Consider the following 18,343-nt stretch of genomic DNA (forward strand, 5'->3'; position numbering starts at 1 on the left):
CGTGCAAAATAAACTGTTCTTCCCGACCACGTGATGTTGAGGATTGTTTGTCACAACGCTGTGTTTGCAAGGAGAATGCAACGATGACATTCCCTGTGTTGATGAACGCTAACTTTTGCTCCTCTACTGACGATCAATTGGGATTTAGACCATTTGCTAAACTCATCTTTTTCTCCGAGGCGCGTTAAACTCCTTTAATAACTTAAATTTCTATTAAAATCCTCACTACAGGGGAAACACGTTGTGCGCCTACAAACACACACACAGAGATGTCACCACAACATTCTGGTGTCCCACATGTGTGCCACAGACCATTGTGGTGGGACATGAAAACACAAAGCAGGCTGTTACTGAGAAATTGGAGCTTCTAACTTGACTTCCTTTAATTACGTTAGGCTCAACTTTACTCATTAAATAGTGTCTGAATCCAGTAAAATTATTGATATCTGCATTTTGATTTCTTCTGGTTCTCACCATTATGATTACATTCATTGGTTAAAACCACATGTATTAGGATATGAACATATCATGCATGTTGGTGTTGTTATTTTGATATATTGTATAATGATGTGCAATGCAGCATTAGTTTTTTGCTCTTGCATTCAGACTTTTGGATCATTATGATAATTTCAGCCAGTGCAGTCAGCAGTTTTACGGTTGTCACTCAAACGAAACCTCTCGTACTGAGCTAGACTGTGTATTTATTCTGTCTCGTGAAACCTTTTCCTAAACTGAGTGAACTATTTTGACTGGACCAGGAGGAGGGAAAAAAAAGGGTGGAAGGGTGGAAGTGGAATCTGATATGGATTGATTCTTCTTCATAGCAATATACATTCAAACACGATAGAATCATTCAGTGAAAAAACAACCAAAGACCTACTTCCGTTTATATTACTAGTTACTATTACTTACTCCAATTATATTACCACAGGTGAGGAGGGCGCGAAGTCACGGCAAACAGCGGTGACGTTCCCCCCCCGTCCCAACCTCTGTCTTCGAACCGCCAAACTAAATCCCGACGTGTGATGCAGAAAATGAGTTAAATTGCTGATGGCTCAAGGTCGTCTCATTTACACAGGTCACCGATTGCCATTGTTTGTGTGTCCGAGATGTGTAATCCCAGACTCCTTTGTCCTATCCTCTTATTGTTATGACTCCTAACGGAGCGCTTAGCACATGCTGAAATAACTTCCTTAAGACCAACGTAAGCAAATACCACTCAAAGTATTTGTGCGCCGGGGAAAGGGAGATACTTGCGCGCGGGACACGGGTGGTTTGTTTTGTCAGCGAAATGTCAATCTGTCTTTGCAAGGTTATCCCATATGATCTCCCCAAATAAGCAGGGCTTGGTTGTCCATCTGCTTGGCAGTTGAGGGCCCCCCCCACCCCTCCCATTTAACACCCACCGCTGCAAGACCGGGTCTGGAGGTCTTGCCTTTCTACCTCCCACTGAGAGGATATGAAAAGGCCGACAAAGCTTTCCATTCTCTTCTTTTACTGTCAGATTTTTGGATCAGTGTAATCCTCGAACGGCTGCAACACGCGTACAGCGGTTTGGTTGCTCCCTAACAACCAACTTGACAACTAAACAATGCAACGGTTTTCGCTGAAAAAGGGACACTCAAAGGATTTTTTACACGTCCAGGAAAGATTCGGACTCTGTCTGCCAGGCAACCGACCAACATCCCCTAAAAAAAAAAAAGTCCAAAAAGCCTGATCCATCCCCAGTCCAAACTGCCTTGGGCTCCCTTAAGCTATTCAGCGTGTTCAAATGAAAGATGTGTCTTGGAACGGTGCAAGCCTCTCGGCAGAGCAGAACCGAGCCTCGTGCACGGATACACACAGCAGCCCTCTGGACAAGTTTGGCAACCATACCAGCAACCGTGGGCCAAAACTCATGTTGCGTGCTAACTCTCTCCCTCCCCCATCCCCTCATGCTATCCCGCTCTGCAATTATATGCTACGCTCCCACCCAAACACGCAAGAATAGGCCTCCTCAGTCAACAGACGAACCGAGTCATTCTGTCCTCAAACCATGACATCATGACCATTTGACTTCAGCGTGAAATCAAGCTTAATTTAACTTTGTCAGGGGGGAGAGAAATGGTGTATGTTACACTGTCAGAGTGCTGTTCTAGTGTGAACAGTAACTTGCATGCATTTCTGGCAAGGCACTGATAATTTATTCGCTAGAATATCACACTCAAGGGGGATATTTGACTCAAGATAATCTCACACATCACGTATGCACTGAAAAAAATGGTTTGACTGAGCTCGTGCATGGACAGAGCAGGTCAAGTGCAGTCCTATTTTGACTGTCTACATTGGCACCAATACCGTAACATAATTAAATGACACCTTTAAATAACATGTAATATGAACTTTAAAAAGTAAATCTTCAGCGATGTGACAAGATTAAATGATCATAGAATTTGACTATTGACCAGCAACAAACAGCTAAATATTCTTTCACCTTGACGGCCGTACAGTATAGAGGTTATACTAACATATCAGCCACGTCGATGGTCTCCAGTTTCTGCAAGTTTCATGGGGTTTAGACGCCTAAGAGGCATCTATCAAACTGCTGACAGCCATTGTGTGAAGCACACCTCATTTTCCAAATCTGCCGTGCAACAGAATCTTCTCCTTCTCCCTTGCAGCTCCGGGAGGGGTACTCAATGGTGTGTGAGCGTGCATGTGCATGTATATGTGACAGAACCAGACCAATGACAGGGACCTCGGCCCAGCCCTCGCAAAACAAAGGGGGCTGGTGGGGTCTCACTGCAGCCCCTCTCTCTCTCTCTCTCTCTCTCTCTCCCTCTCCCTCTCTCCCACACGCTCATAAATAACCATACAGAGTCCTTGCCCTGGCCAAGGGGAGGAAAGAGAGAAAAGAGCCATTTAGGTAGCTCCTCTCATGCCTTCCAACTGACCTTTTCCAAGGGTCAATCAGTTCAACCACAACTCCCTACTGAGACCACAGTACTGACCCCCCCCCTCCCTTTCTCACTCTCCCTCTCTCTCTACTTGCTGACACCAACCTGAATCATCTCAACACTGGTGCTGTGGAGAGAGAAGCCACTTAGCGGGCTTGGGTCATTATAAAGGAGCATTTCAGGCATAAAGCCTCTAAGGCTCTCAGTCCCAGAGCATATCAGATAGCAACAGGGGTCAGAGGTGAAGGTCACAATACCGGGGGAGGGGAATAAATCCTGTAGCTTGGACGACAATGGCTGCGATCCCGGCAGACAATGATACCATTGTGGGCTACGGGTTGCTTAGTGTGTCCTGGAGCTGTGCCTAATAGAGTTATAGTGCTGATGTGATGGCTGTGTAGCCGAGGAGAGAAGTGTCTTTTCTCACAAAGGAGGCAACTGCCGAGGAGCTAGAAGGAGTCCACGGCTTTTGCTTTGCATGGAAGCCAGGGATTGTGTGTGCGTGCATTAGTGTATGTGTGTGCCTGTGTGTGTGAGAGAGAGAGGGAGAGAGGGAGAGGGTTAGGTTACCAGCTTAACTGCATGGAGCTCTCAGACATGAATCCTGTGCTCAGTGACGCACACATCTTCTCTGCAGAGGCTCATAGTTGAATCATACTTGAAGATGCATTGTAGAAGTTATTGTGATGGTGATGTGCAGGTGGGCTGTGTGATTCAGAAAAATGATACCGTTTTAGTTCTTGAGCCGTTGGGAATTTCACAATTTATTTGTGCCGTGACCTGAAATGATGCATTTCAAAATGTCTATCAATAATCCAGCAACAGGGAAATATATTTCTATAACCTAATTTAATCCACACCTAATACAATAAGTCAAAAACAGGCAGCGCTGCATGGATTTTTTTCCCCACTACTTCCACTCTTCACGGTCGGGCCTTTACGCGAGACACCACTTAGGCAGAGAGGTGGGGGAAGTTTGTAAGAGGACAGAGGCTGGTGAAACCACAGGATCATCGCCCTGACATTACTCAGACCCTCGGCTGGTAAACGTTATGTGGTGGCGTGCCGCGAGCACCTCCGTTGTCACCTCTGTTGGTAAGATTAGGCTTTGGCGGAATGGAGTGACGGATGATGAGTGTTGGATATGACCTCGGGGAAAAGGACAGAGACAGAAAGGGGGGGGGTGGACTTGGCAAACAAAGAGGCTGACAGCCACTGGTTAAAAAAAAATGGTATATCAGTTTTGCTGATGTCTATAGTAACAGTAGCCTCCAATTTGACACTCACCAAACATCAGTTTTCTGTTTTTTTCCTTCTTTCTGGCTTCTCTTTGACCTCCTTAAAGGAACAAGCAATGTTTCCCAGGGCCCAGCTATTTGAAGCTCATAGTTTTGGTCGTCCAAAGTTTTCTGTTCCAACTCAAGCCGTTCAGACACTGTCCCCACTTACATTTCCACAATGGCAGGGTCCTGGGGGCCAGACCATAGCCGCCCTAAACTCTGCCCACAGTTGAGTTGTCTCTGGCAGGACTCCTGCGTGCTTTGTGTGCTGGTTCTGGCCGGCTGTAAGGAAAACCCCAGAGTCTCTCCACGGTGGATGTCGAACGCGCTGCCAAAACCATTATGCGTGCCTCCAATGGTCGTGAAAAGCAGCACACTGCAGTACAGACGGTTGGAGGGATGTGAAATCCGCCCTGGGCTACCATGACGCCGATACCAACACAAAAACAATCATTCCTGATATTTCTCTGTGTTGTGTCTTTGAGCCTTTCTTTTTTTTCAGATAACAAAAAATAGATGCGTTGCATCGTGGTTGCAACGCATGTGATGAACAGTAGATGAATAATATTCCTTGACACAGTTAGTGAACAAAGTCTAAACAAGCATTAGTCTGTAAAGCCAGGAGATTATTCCAGCTATTCTACCAATACCGGTTGTTGTGTTGTTGGGTGGCTGAGTGAATGACAGCAGGAGGCCTATCATGTACACATTTAACACTCTTAAATATGGGGATTAAAGCACTTTCTATATTTTCACCAGAGTGCATGTACAACACACTGAACCTCACTGACCTACTAACCTCAAGGACACAGATAAACAAGTTTGCCATCCTACTTGAGTCTTCCTCCTCTTCCTGACTTTAAAGATAACCCTTCCTATTAGTTGTTGCTCGTAACGGTTCCTCTCCAGTCATTCTTTTACAAGTTACTTATCAAATCACTGTCAAATCATAACTGCAACAGAATTAGAGTCGAGCTGCTATCTGCATTTAACACAGAGTAACATCTGTCTATTAATTTAAAACTGATGCCACATTTCCCAGCACTCCCTCGGTCCAGTGGTATATTGCGATGGTAGATATCAAGATGAGTCACATCGGCCGAAGCAGGCAGCTGGCAGGCTTGCAGTATCAGCCTATCCCGATAATCTTATGATTAGCCTTCACTGATCCCATCAGGACTGCCTGGGGTGATCTGGGGTGCAAAGCAGAAAGGTGTATCCTCCAAGTCAGCCGTCCCTCATCCTGGCCACTGCACGGACACAACGGGAACGAGGGCGCACATGCAAATACTGCAGCAAACTTTTTCTCTAAAACTAAAGATAGAGATGGCGTCGCTGCCCTCCCGCCGACACGTCTGGAGCTCCGAGGGGGGGGGGGGGGGGGGGTGACAAGCCGTAACAGGCCTCAAGGCTTAAAGTAGCAACACATGTAAAACACACAGCCACTCATGCATTGGCGCTGTGGTCCACTGAACTGGTAGAGCGGGCTCACCGTGTACTACGGTTGATTCAGCGTGTGCACACACCCAATACCTGTCGAGCGGTGGGTGTAATGCCAAATAGAAACCTGTTAATGTCCCACAACTACCTTTTGGAAAGATGAACAGCATTTGAGTACCGCATGCAAATCACGCACAGTTCAGTTATCACATCTGGATTACATCTTATTGTTATATCTTGATGTGCGGTATGGTTTTCATGTCTGTCGGTGAGTGCAGCACACGTGTAAACGCTCTCTTGCCCGAGAACAACGCTCCATAATAGCAGTCAGCTTAGGATGTTTCATGGGCACTGGCACAGGCAAGAATTGTCTTACTGGATGCTTAAAGGGATGCTGGAGGCAATTACCTCCCCGACTCTCTGTCCCCGGGTCAAAAGGGGGCCGGCCATAAACGCTTGGACACCAACAGAGACAGAACTCTGACCATGCAGGCCGTGTTTCACTCTCCCTGAAGATGCATAGTGGATGCATGTTGGGTGAATCCAGTATCCAGTGGGTACTTCATACCACACTAAGACAGGAACATCACAAATTTCCCATGATGAAATTATAAACTCGTTATACCCCAAAATCGATTTTTAAGGAACTGATATAAACACCTGCTATTACCCGTCTTCCACTGGAAGATGTCACAGCAGCAATAATTCCATAATAATTCCATCCTCTTGTTTCATTTTTTTTGTTCTTCTGCTGAACGTGTTTGACAAGCTCAACAAGAATATAATAGACACTTGTCAAATAGGCAGGCGTCTCCGTCACGTCTCAGACAAAAAGGCTTTGAGTCCGGTGCTGTCTCGATGCAGAGCAGCTGAGAGCGCTTTTATCATCATGAAATCTATTGCATGATGTCATTCTATTGAAACCTATTCATTGACCAGTAAATCAGGGCAGAGCTGGTGTCAGAGTATCCTTTCATTCCGATTTGAAGATATTAGCTAAATGTTAGGTGATGCGATCATTAAACTATTCAAGATAATAAACAAGGGTTTTTAAATTTCCATTCATGCTCTAAAAGGAATTTTTCAGCTGTTAACTGTGTAGGCTGGGGAGAGCTGAATGAAACGGTCTGGAATGAACCATTACGACTCATGGGGTTACAATGTGCAACACACACAAACCACTTGTGAGTACAATATACATATTCAAATATTGTTTTGTAAATTATGCGCATGCAACGTCGTCTTAAGATGACCTATGAAACAAAAACTTGATTGGGAATGTTTTACATAACCACGAGACCTTCAAGGCAAAAAACGAAACCCCTGCTGTGGTTTGGACTGCGCCAAGATGATGTTACCAACAGCCCTTTAAAGTCGCTGTACTTCCGAGATGAAGTTAAGTAGAGCTCCGCCGCGCAGCCAGGAGGGAACAACTGACAATCTATCCGTCCGAAATAACTCCAGCTAGACAGGATATGTTGAGGACACACGGCTGGACTTTGGGATTTTTCATGGTCTCGGAATCGAAGGAGTTTGATTTTTGTGCAAATCTATGTAGGACGTGGCGTTTGCGGCAGCACTGAAGTAGTCTTAAATTTCAGGCAAAAGAAACGCGTGTTTTCTTTTCTTTTTTTTTCAAATATATTTTGCCGCAAAGACAGCAACATCAACCTGGAATACTCTTTTGAATCAGGAATGGTTTATCCTTCCGAAGGTTTATTCTACATCGAAATGGATCAAGCGCCGCCAGGTAAGTTAGGGTTAAAGGCAGCCATTGTCTGTTCTGCGGTCGGAGGAGAGGGGGGGGGGGTCATAAAACGAATTGAATTAATGCTTTTTGCTGTCTCATTTTCATGCATCCTTTCGCGTAAGGGATTTACCAAGCTGACATTTGAACAAACGCTGTGCATGTGGTAGTAAACGCGTTCTAATGGCCGGCTCCTCGGCGCTGCGCTCCCCCAGTGGCATTGCTCAGGCATGCATAGCGCAATTCACTTGCCAATTACGTAATACCTTTCGGCGGAGAACAGGCGCAGTGTGGCTTTTCTTTTGTCCCGCGCGCCGTGTGTCAAACTTGGGACGACCGAAGCGCGTGACAGTTCGTGTCATCTCACCCGTGATTTTTAAAAAGAAAAGGAAGAAGAGATGAAAAAAAACACACATAACCGCAAGAGTGCGACAATGTGAAAGCGGGGAGGTGGGGGGGGACTTGACTTTTTCTTTGTTTAAAAAAGAAAAGAAAAGGGAACGTAGTTGTGCGTTAATACGCGCAGCATGAAACGAGCGCTTTGTTCTCGTCCGCAGCCGACCGTGGTCCATGTGTGGGGGGGCTTGTAGCCGTGGAGGGGGGGCTGCAGGGCGAGCGGAGCGGACACGGCTCGGGTCTCATGACCGAGCTCCGGCGACTCGCGGAACACGTCGTTTCTCATTCCGCGTTCGTCGGCTTGACCCGCGCGATGTTGCGCCGCCTGCGCGCTGCACGACGCCTGGATTCAGCCGCAATAAAGGCTTCTTCTAAATACCTCCACGAGGCGGTTATAGTTTTGTTGTATTAATAACCACACTTGATATGACCAAATCAGAGTATGGACTTGAAAGTGATCGCTACTGACCCGCCATAATAACAACGCGGAGAGGCTTTTATTGCTCCTAAACGGTGCGTGCTGAGGGGAACTTTCAGTGACCCAAATGGCGCACAAGTGCGTGATATGATTTGATTATATTTTGTTATTATTGCGTCGCTCTTGTCTGTACTGGTATGCTTGTGTGGGTTTTTGGAGTTTCTTGGCAGGAGACGGTGGTGGTGGTGGTGGTGGTGTGGGGGGGGGGCATTTTTTGCTGAGTTCAGGAGCTTCAGCATTTCCACGTTTTTGCGCCTGCCCCTGTGCTGCTGCACCTGCCTTTTGTTGATTTTAAGGTCAGAAAAAGAGGAGAGCGGATGGTGGGAGAAACCCACATTTTCTACTCTCTGAGGGTGCTCTTGTATTCTCCCCAACTGCCCCATGAAAGGCACTTTTGTCCTGCAGTGAAACATATCGCCCTTCACCTCCTCTTGATGCGGTCTGCCCTCATTTTTAGGAAAACGCTTAGTTTTTCAGCCAGACTCGCACTTAATATTCCTTGAAGGTTGGTGGAAAAACTTAAAGCGTATCTGTTAGCGTGCAGTGCTTTTTTTCCTTTTTCTTTTTTTTTCAAAGTGAAGGCTCGTCCAAGAAACTCCAAATGTAATTCATTGGTTTGTTCAGGGCCTTTCATGCACTTCAGGGCAGTGCCAGAGTGCTGCAAACAGAGTCAGACTTTCATCCGCTTGGAAAGACTTGCAGGCAGCTGAACACATGCTGTACATCTTACAGAGTTTCCAAAAATATAAAAAGAACATTTTTCACATTTGTTGACTTGACAGGGCTCAAAAGTGAGGACCAACAGTTTCCCTTTTTAGTGCCGACCACACTTAGCAATGATTTGGCAAGTGATATCTCCTGGAGACATGCCTGGGCTTGTCCTGGGATCTTGACAGGCTCCATCAAGAGAGGGTGTGACAGTGTGTGTGTGTGTCAGGGGGGGGGTATACATTCATACTGCATTTCCTAAGCACGCATACACACAGATATCCTTCAATGCAATAGTACATTATTGAAAGAGTCATGCTTACACTCCCTCGATCAACCAAGGATCAACGCTGTGCAGCCATCGCGATCCTTTGCGTTTGCTTTTTCTAACCTTCCCCATTGTTTTCCTTCTGCTTGCAGCTCTCCCCCCCAGGTCCACAAAGCCAGCGTCGTCCACCACCAACAACAACTGCCTTTCGCCACCTACGCATTCCCTGCAGGACGCCAAGTGGTACTGGGGAGACATAACCAGGTAAAGCACCGTCGCCCCTACAAGCGCGGGTCCACGTTAGATCCGTGGACCGTTTACTGATCTTTCCCCCCGTCCCCCCTCTCACAGGGATGAGGTGAACGAGAAGCTCCGAGACACACCTGACGGCTCGTTCATGGTACGTGACGCATCCACGAAGCTACAGGGGGACTTCACGCTGACGTTGAGGTGAGCCGCAGCGGGACCCGGTGCCGACAGACGGGAGCCGGGGGACGTCCTGTTTTTTTTTTTTTTTTTGACATTAACAATCTTAATCTTGCGACGTGACTCTTTGCTTTTCTCAGGAAGGACGGGCACAACAAGCTGATAAAGATCTACCACTGCGATGGGAAGTACGGCTTCTCCGACCCCCTCACGTTCACTTCGGTGGTGGAGCTCATCTGGCACTATCAGCACCACCCGTTGGTGGAGTACAACGCCACGCTGGACCTGATGCTCACCCATCCCGTGTCCCGCTTCCAGCAGGTCAGTGAGCGCCGCTATTTCATATTTTTCAGGAGTCCGACACGGTGAAGCATGTTTTTTAATACGGAGGACAACGAACGCGACGCTATTTAAGTGTTGTGTTCCTCCCTTGCTTCTTACCTCAGGTCAAAGAAGACAGTGTCGATGTCGCTGGACGAAAGCTTAAGGAGGTTCACTGTCACTATCAGGAGAGGTCAAAAGAGTTTGATCGCCTTTATGAAGCTTTCACAAAGACCTCACAGGTAAAAACAATCGCCTCATTGAGCTGTGATGTTCTCTACCGGCTGTGCTCGGGGGCATTAGTACTCTTCTAAACAGTCGGATTTACAGTCATCCGTCCCTTAAGTCTTTTCTAAGTGGATGTATTTGTCTGTGATACAGGAGATTCAGATGAAGCGAACGGCAATCGAGGCCTTTAACGAGACCATGCTGATTTTCGAGGAGCAGTGCCGCGAACAGGAGCGCTACGGGGAGAAGTTCGAGATGAACAATCACTCCGAGGGAGCCGACAAAGACCTGGAGAGGTACTTCAAGCACGGTCGAAAAGATTGCCCCGTGATGTGGTTTCATTTGGCTGCGATGCAGAACCCTTTTCCGTGAGCGGCATTCAGACCTGTGACCTTTACCTCCCCTTGTTAGCTTTCTGATAAATTACGAGAAGCTGAAGTGCCGTCTCGGGGAGATATACGAGAGCAAAATCCATCTCGAGGATGACTTGAGAACGCAGGTGGAGGACTACAGGGAGACGGACAGGAAGATCAACAGCCTGCGGCCCGACATCATCCAGCTGCGCAACATCCGAGACCTGTACCTCAAGTGAGTGTGCTGTCACGATGTTGTTCCGCGGAATCCCTGGAAAACATTTCGTGTGACTCAACGAAACCTTTCTTTGCACTTCTCCTCCCAGCTGGCTCAATCACAAAGGCGTCAGACAGAAACGCATAAATGACTGGCTGGGGATACTGAGCGACAGCCTTGATGAGTGAGTACAAAAAGGTCCCGCGTGGAAACGCTTAACAACATTTGACATACGAAAATACGTCGCGATCGCTACAGAAGGTGTTGCAATACAATTTCTTTCTGTCCTTTTCTTCTTCAGCACGTACGTGTTGAAGGGGGACGAGAAGAATCTGCCACACCAGGAAGAGGTCAACTGGTTCGTGGGTGAGCTGAGCCGGACGCAGGCCGAGGAGATGCTTCAGGATAAGGCGCCCGGAACGTTCCTGATCCGCGAGAGCAGCAAGCAGGGATGCTACGCCTGTTCTGTCGTGTGAGTATAACGTTTTAGGGGGGGTAAAAGCAGTATCTGGACGACCGTCATGGTTATGCGTGGCACAACTAGTGGGATTTCTGATCCTTTTCTTCTTCATTTATCACAGCGTGAATGAAGAAGTGAAGCATTGCATGATCTACAGCACGCCACAGGGGTACGGCTTCGCGGAGCCGTACGACGCCCACTGCTCGCTGAAAGACCTCGTCCTGCACTATCGCCTGCACTCCCTAGCGCAACACAACGACGCGCTGGACGTCCGGCTGTCGCACCCCGTGCACGCCGAAGCCGCCGCGGTCACGCCTTCTCAGCACGCGGAGGAGCGCAAACTCTTACAGACACCAAAACACACGGCGGGGCTCCCACCCACCGCTCCGGAAATGTAACGTCGAGGGATAGAGACAAAGGGACATGTTTACTGTATCCCGCGAGAATGACTGCATCATGGTGCATTGCGTTGAGTTTTGCACTACAGTGACTCCCATCGTTTCTGTGAACGGGATTTCACAGAGTTCAATGGGACTGGAACTTGAATGTCAGCTTGAACTTTTTTTTAATTTTTGTTTCCGAAAGACTGTTTAAGCTTTTTTTTTTTTTGTTGTCGTTGTACTTCATTTTATTGCCGTTTGTTTAATGGACATCTTTTCGGTAGGGATGTTGACAACCAGAAAATTGCTCACTGACATCAGGTGCTGCACCTTTGTTTGACTTTGACTTTAACAACCAGAGTTGATGTAGCTGGAGATGTCCATTTCTCTAGTTAAATTGTATTCAGTTCTGAAAATTTGACCTATAGCTTAGACTTACTTGGTTGCTATGGAGTTATATATTTGTGCCTCATTCCTGAGCGTGTAATGGACTATTGTGAGCACAGAAGAAAGAGAACTCAAGTTAGAGAACTCAAATTATATTAAGTAGAGAAATGATTTATTGTGGAAGGAACAGGTTAATTAGGAGAAAAAAGAAATACCTTTTTTTCCCCGCAACAAATGTATTTACCCGTTTGCTAATATCCACAAACGCACCAAACAATAACCTCGCTTACATTTGCCCTTTTGATGTGTACATTTCATATCAAACATAGCTTGTGTTAGGCAGAGGCTGCGTCATCTCATTATATAAGAATGCCATAACTTTGTTTGATTTATAGTTAAATGATCCATTAAGTGCTTTATATAATGCTTTGGGTTTCGGAGTTCCTTTGGCAGCTGGCCATCACAAAGGAAGCGACTTCCTACGTGGCAGACGTTAAGCCAGCAACCCAACGTTATAGCGAGGCGGTAAGCTGATAAAGGAAAGAGCAGCCAACTACATATGTCACCAAAACCTCTTAAAAGAATTATGTGGGGCTTGTGGAGCTCACGTTATCTTCTAGTGCTAGCGCACTCGCCTTGAAACATGTATTACTAACAATCAGACACAGAAAAGACCTCCCCTAGTTGCGTGATTGACCGACGCTTGCGCGTACGGTGACATTGTGTCGAGTGCACAGTGAACCCAAAGACCGCCAGGCTTCAAAGCAAATCTCCTTAGTGGCCAAATGAGGGAATTACAATTTCCAGTTACGTCACGTTATGCCGTGAGGCCGAGAAATCTAGTTTCCCATAGACTTACAGTGGGAAAGAGACTCTTTTTTTTTTTTTTTTTGCTTCATAGTGATTAAGACTACATCGGTGAGCAAAATTCATAGGAATGAACTCTACACTGCTTCTCCCGTCCAGGCGTCTTTACACATCGAGAGATTTTTTTGGGAACGAGAAACAATGAACGAGTGTCAAATCACACATTGATGGTGTAAATGAGTAAAACCTGAGGTGCACTCGTGTGGATAATAGGAAACACTCCAGTATCTGGAGCGCAAAAAAGATTTTAGTTCACTCAGACGAAACACTTCTTTGCATGACACTCTAAAAGACACACATTTCTGATTGTAAAATATATTTTTCTGTGCTCAAAAAGTCCCATTGTGTTCTCCTGAATGAGAAATGCGTTCCTACTACTTAGTGCATTCGCTAGGGGGAGAATGGTGCTGTGGGCAGCCTGTTTCCGTCATACTGGTTTGGTGGACCAAGCCGTTTTTTGGGTAAATGCCACGTGTGAATATGTGAAAAGTCGTGGTGCATCTTGACAATTTGCCCCTTTCCCCGATAGACATTCATATACAGTGGACAATTATGTAGCATTAACATCCTGTAGAATACCATTGTACGAGCATACTCAATGTTATACCCAATGACCAAAGCACTTAATAGTGAACAAAACTACATCCCTGTTAAGTCTGGTTATTGCATTTGGGCAAGGGGAGGGTAATTAATGTACACCTGCTGATGTGCTGATCAAAACATAATCTGAAGTACTGTATGTTATATTCTGTTACTCAAAGAAGTATAACCTTTTTGTATTCTATATATATTTTTTCTATAAACATGCCACAAGATGAAAGCTTGAAGAAAGTGCAATCCAATAGTATTTCTACTGTTGCAATGTATGACGACGACGACGATGATGATGATGGTGGGGAAGGTAATGCTGTTATGAGAGGTTGACATTTGCCACAAAAATGCACTCTCTTTGGTGGTGTCGGTGTGATGTGGCCTCCGATGTTTGTGTGAACTGCCAGAGGTCCGGAAGTATCCTGCCTCCATTACTTGAACTGTGGCATTGCTCGAGCTATGAATGTTTTTTTTCATGACATGCAGCCTACATAGCTTAAGAGGAAAGGAATCCGTGTTGAACTTGGCACATTTTTCCAGTTTGAGGACAATAGATACTCTGTACAGAGAAAACTGTAAAATGTATTTCCGAGGTTGTTTAAAAATATAACTCCACTGGGGGGGATTGAAGAAACTCCTCGGGTGAAGCTAAGCAATGTGAGATCCTGACCTTTTTCTTGCTGAAAGACAATAAACTGATGAGGGTTTTGTCAACTTAAGTAATCCATTGCTTTCTTTCGTGGTCTACAAACAACTCTGTTTACTATACATTTACTTTCATTCAAGGTTCTATTTCTTTGACATGGGCAGAAATATCAAATACAAAGCTTAGACTGACTAAATGAGATAACTTGTTCCATAAAATGTACCGTGTGTCCCTAGTTGAGCCGCTGTCGTCCTTTCGAGCACTTATCCTCGGGTCAGCGGAGATAGGAGGCAGCGAGAGCACTGGAGGACACGCTGTGGACAGATGGAAGAGAAAGGAAGCGATAAGACAATAGCAGGATATGTGCGGGCCCTTTCCCTGCTCTGCCTGGCCTCCGTTGCGTCACTAGAAAACAATTTATCACACCTACTTCACCAGGAATTTCCTATGCTGTTAAATACAACTTTTTCTGAAGCTCATGTGAAAGCAACGCTTTGACTTCACTCACTGTCGTATCAATAACACGCGTTGTCGTCGTTTGTCGTTTTTTTTTTTTCGTGAATACTTCAGCGACATACATAAAGATGAGGGACGGGGTCACCAGCGAATGACGAGCACACCCTCCAACCCCCCCACCCCCGGTGACCACCGCTGGTCCTCCCGGGGGGGGGCAACAGGTGGCCTCGTTTCAACTATCACATCATCAAGTGTGTCGTTAGGGAGGGATTAATGAGGCGCAGAGGGCAGGGACGCACCGGGGTGGAGCGTCACTTCCACGGATTACCGCCTCTTACCTGTGTGTGTCGCCGCCGGAGAGAGCCGGCCCGGGGCCTGCGTGCCCGGACAGACTGTACCGACACGGGAGTCACACCGGGGGCCACGGAAAACACGTGCGTGTGGAGTAAGTGCGTGTGGAGGACGCAGGCGTAGGAACAGGAAAAGAGTGCGTGTTTCTACCTCCTGCACAGGATGGTATGAAGCGAAGGCCGCAAAGGTTAGGTTAGGTTTCCTCCGACCTGAAACTACCCCCCCCCTAAAGCTGTTTGCTTTCACAGCACTTCAGCATTTACTGCCCAGTCGCACTTTCCCGCAGCTTCCCTGAATCAAAGTTTAATCTATGTAGAAGCCGGCCCCCACGTCTTTTTCCTCGTCCACACACACGGCACTTATCTCCCCCTACCCTCCCTTTCTCTTCCCTTATCGGTACGCCTCAGTCGCGAAACTCCCTCGTTTAAATTCACAGTCATTGTGCTTTATAGTTCTCAATTTAAATAAGTCCTGGCTGGAGGGGTTGGAGAGGGGTGTGTGTGTGTAGGGGGGGACGAATTACCTTTGGAGTCACGCCTAAAATATACACACGCCATCAACTCTCAGGCTCTGGGGAAAAGAGGTTTTCGCTTTCAGTTCGGCAGCAACCAATCGCGTCACTCCTCCCCTCTGTCTCCGTCCGATTCCAGCCTTTCACGCTGCCCGACGGGCCAATGGGAGAGCGGGAACGCGCCGGGTGGCGACCAATCAGCGAGCAGTTGCTATGTTGGAGGCAGAATCGATAAGAGGCAATTTTTTTTCTCCCCTTTTTCATACTGGCTCACGTTATAGCTGGTTTACTGGCTGAAGGAAAGAGATCCTGTTGCTTGCCAAACTGCATGTCGGCTGCCGACCGAACCCTTAAACAATACCAGCACCACACTTTCTCTCCGTCTGTATATTGTTTATGTGTGTGTATGAATGTATCTCATGTGCATAAACTAACAATTCCGTGATGATCTCTGTTGTTGAGGTCAGGAAATGGCTAAAATATGAAGATGGAAAACAATTCCAGGCATGGCTGGATTATGGGAAAATTATGTAAATGTTGTTGGGAAAGTTTGTTTGTGAGTCCTCGATATGTCAGCCATCATTTTAAATTACCAGGACACAGGTTACTGCGTGTGTGCAGATTGTAAAGCCCTCTGAGGCAAATATGATATGTTGGCTATATAGAATAAATTGAACAATAGTGGCTGAACAATATAGTGAACGCTACAGTGAATAGTCTATTTTTAATATTGGCCCAATAAATCCTGGTCCCCTTGCTTCACTGATCTGTTAAAACAATAAGAGCATAAAAAGAAAATTCCACCCAGTTACCCTCAATCAAAACAGTATGAATTAACCTTTTGCTTGTATCTTAAGTAGAAGATTCCATGAAACTCATTGATGCTTCATCTGTTCAATCTCTGTGACCTCTGGTAACAGTGATTAAAGTAGGGGCTCAGATCGCACTAAGAGAAGAAACTGAGCTCATATTGGGGGAAGAAAATGCTGCATGCTGGCAAACCGTTCAGGAGAACTGCATATCCATATCCACAACCAAATCAGATTTGCATACACGATCTTCAAATCAAAGATGATCCCAGCTCCTCGACAACAAGAGCACGACACTGACTCACCTACAAACTTTTAAATTTCCTTTTTGGATAAATGCACTACAGCTTGCAGGCCCTTCTGTTCCTCGTTTCTCACCACCGTAATAAATGAAGGTCATCCATCTTGGCCTGAAAGCACGAGGCTCTATGTACATTGTAGGCGGTGAACTCAATCAAGATAAAGACAAAATTACGCAACTCACGGGTCCTGTCAGGTGAACAGAGGAGCCATTGTCAATACCAAACGAAAACATGCAGATGAGATCTACAAAATAAAACACCCTGCTCACATATTTTTACATAAACTGCCACAGAACACTTTTAGTACTTGTTCTGCATCATTTGGTTCGATTTCAAGCCAAGTACTCTGTAAATGCTGAACTCTACTTCTGTGAGAACCCTTTGGCCGTCAGCCTCATCTCGTGATGTTTTTTCTTTTTTGCTGAAAGCAACGTCTATAGCCAGCAGACAGAACCCTGATGAAAAAGACAGACATACCCTGCACTTAAAACAGGATGGTAATTATGGTGAGAAGTTTCCATAGGATGACCCTCACACTATTTACTTTTTTTCCCCACTACATGGGAGATTCTGGGAGCAAGTCAAGCACACCTCCCATCGCCGCGACGGAGAGACGTGGGGATTGGTGAAAGTAATGAAAATAAAAAAAAACTTGTTTATAAAAGAAGAAAAAAGTGAGACAAGAACCATTCCTAAAAAAAATAAAAGCATAATCACACACTGCAACAGAAACCCATTTCAAGAAAAAAAGTCTACGTCACCACATATATATTTATTTTAGCACCTACTTATTAAAACCTGTTTTACAGGAGACACCTGCCCGGGCAGCATGTAGAACAAAAGGGAAAAGAAAAACATTCAGATGACAAATCAACCGAGGATAACGCATTAATTCTGCAATCAAGATTAATTTAGAGGATTTAACCAAGGGTTTTATGCATTGATGAAGTCAGTTTATACAAACAACCAACAAAAAATGACTACAAACCTGTAGAGAACATGTGTGTCTCTCATGCATCATCCGTTCATTGAAAAGAGGCAGTTTTTCAACTTATAAAAAGCTGCTGATGCTCTTGAATTACAAGTCAGCAGCAATTCACTTGACTGCTCTATGAGTATGTATTGTGATTAACACTATTCAGGCTTATATGGAAAGTGTCAGTTCTGTGTCCATTGACAAATAAATTATTATATTTCAGATGAAAGGTTATAGTCTCCTTCCAAATGTGTTCATGGCTCCTATAAACATTTTGCCAAATGAACACTACCGGTATTTTGTTCAGCATTTCAATGGAATAAGTTAACCAAGCATATCACGCTAAAACAGTGTGAAGGATAAAGTTTATTTATGGAAACATTTATGGAAATACTGAAAGTATATTATAACAAGAGTTTATTAGTAATTAGTTTATTAGTAATTATCGTGCATAAAGGCTATAAAGTCTCCAATAATTTGCTCAGAGTTGGACTCTGCTCACAGGTTTACTTGGCAAACAAGTACTTTTCATGGCCAATTCTTTGTTTGTTTTTCACAGCAGACAAGTAACATATTAAGTGTCGTTTTGGCTGCAAACAGGGTGAAAATTAAACTAACAGGGACAGTTTGAATTTGTTTAAGCTTGCTCACTTCAGAGGGTTTGCTTTGCGTTATATTTACTTATCCAGAGTCCATTAATGCTTTAAAAAAAATAAGCTAATTGTTCCGTTGAGACAATGGCAATGATGGATGCCCTTTAGGGAAACAGAGCACACTGGAAATTTAACAGTGCAGGGCCGACCAAACCA

General features: G+C 45.5%; 2 protein-coding genes across 3 annotated transcripts in view; one reads left to right on the forward strand and one right to left on the reverse strand.

Annotated features, from left to right (window-relative positions):
• Window positions 1–15,584, reverse strand: part of LOC120816121 (SH3-containing GRB2-like protein 3-interacting protein 1) — a 37,506-nt gene extending 21,922 nt beyond the window's left edge. For both annotated transcript variants that reach the window (XM_078099175.1, XM_078099172.1), the window contains exons 1-2: window positions 15,460–15,584; window positions 14,353–14,443 (exon numbers count right to left, since the gene is read on the reverse strand). The gene's annotated coding sequence lies outside the window, so the exon portion shown is untranslated. The remainder of the gene's footprint in view (window positions 1–14,352; window positions 14,444–15,459) is intronic.
• On the forward strand, window positions 6,411–14,202 carry LOC120816124 (phosphatidylinositol 3-kinase regulatory subunit gamma). The gene is made up of 10 exons (XM_040171484.2): window positions 6,411–7,406; window positions 9,406–9,517; window positions 9,605–9,703; window positions 9,820–10,000; window positions 10,126–10,242; window positions 10,382–10,524; window positions 10,640–10,816; window positions 10,908–10,982; window positions 11,100–11,270; window positions 11,380–14,202. The coding sequence occupies exons 1-10, from the start codon at window positions 7,352–7,354 to the stop codon at window positions 11,654–11,656; spliced, it is 1,407 nt and encodes a 468-aa protein (XP_040027418.2). The 5' UTR covers window positions 6,411–7,351; the 3' UTR covers window positions 11,657–14,202.
• Window positions 15,585–18,343: the final 2,759 nt, after the last annotated feature.

This window comes from Gasterosteus aculeatus, chromosome 3 (genome assembly GCF_964276395.1).
Source record: "Gasterosteus aculeatus chromosome 3, fGasAcu3.hap1.1, whole genome shotgun sequence".
Classification (NCBI taxonomy): Eukaryota; Metazoa; Chordata; class Actinopteri; order Perciformes; family Gasterosteidae; genus Gasterosteus; species Gasterosteus aculeatus.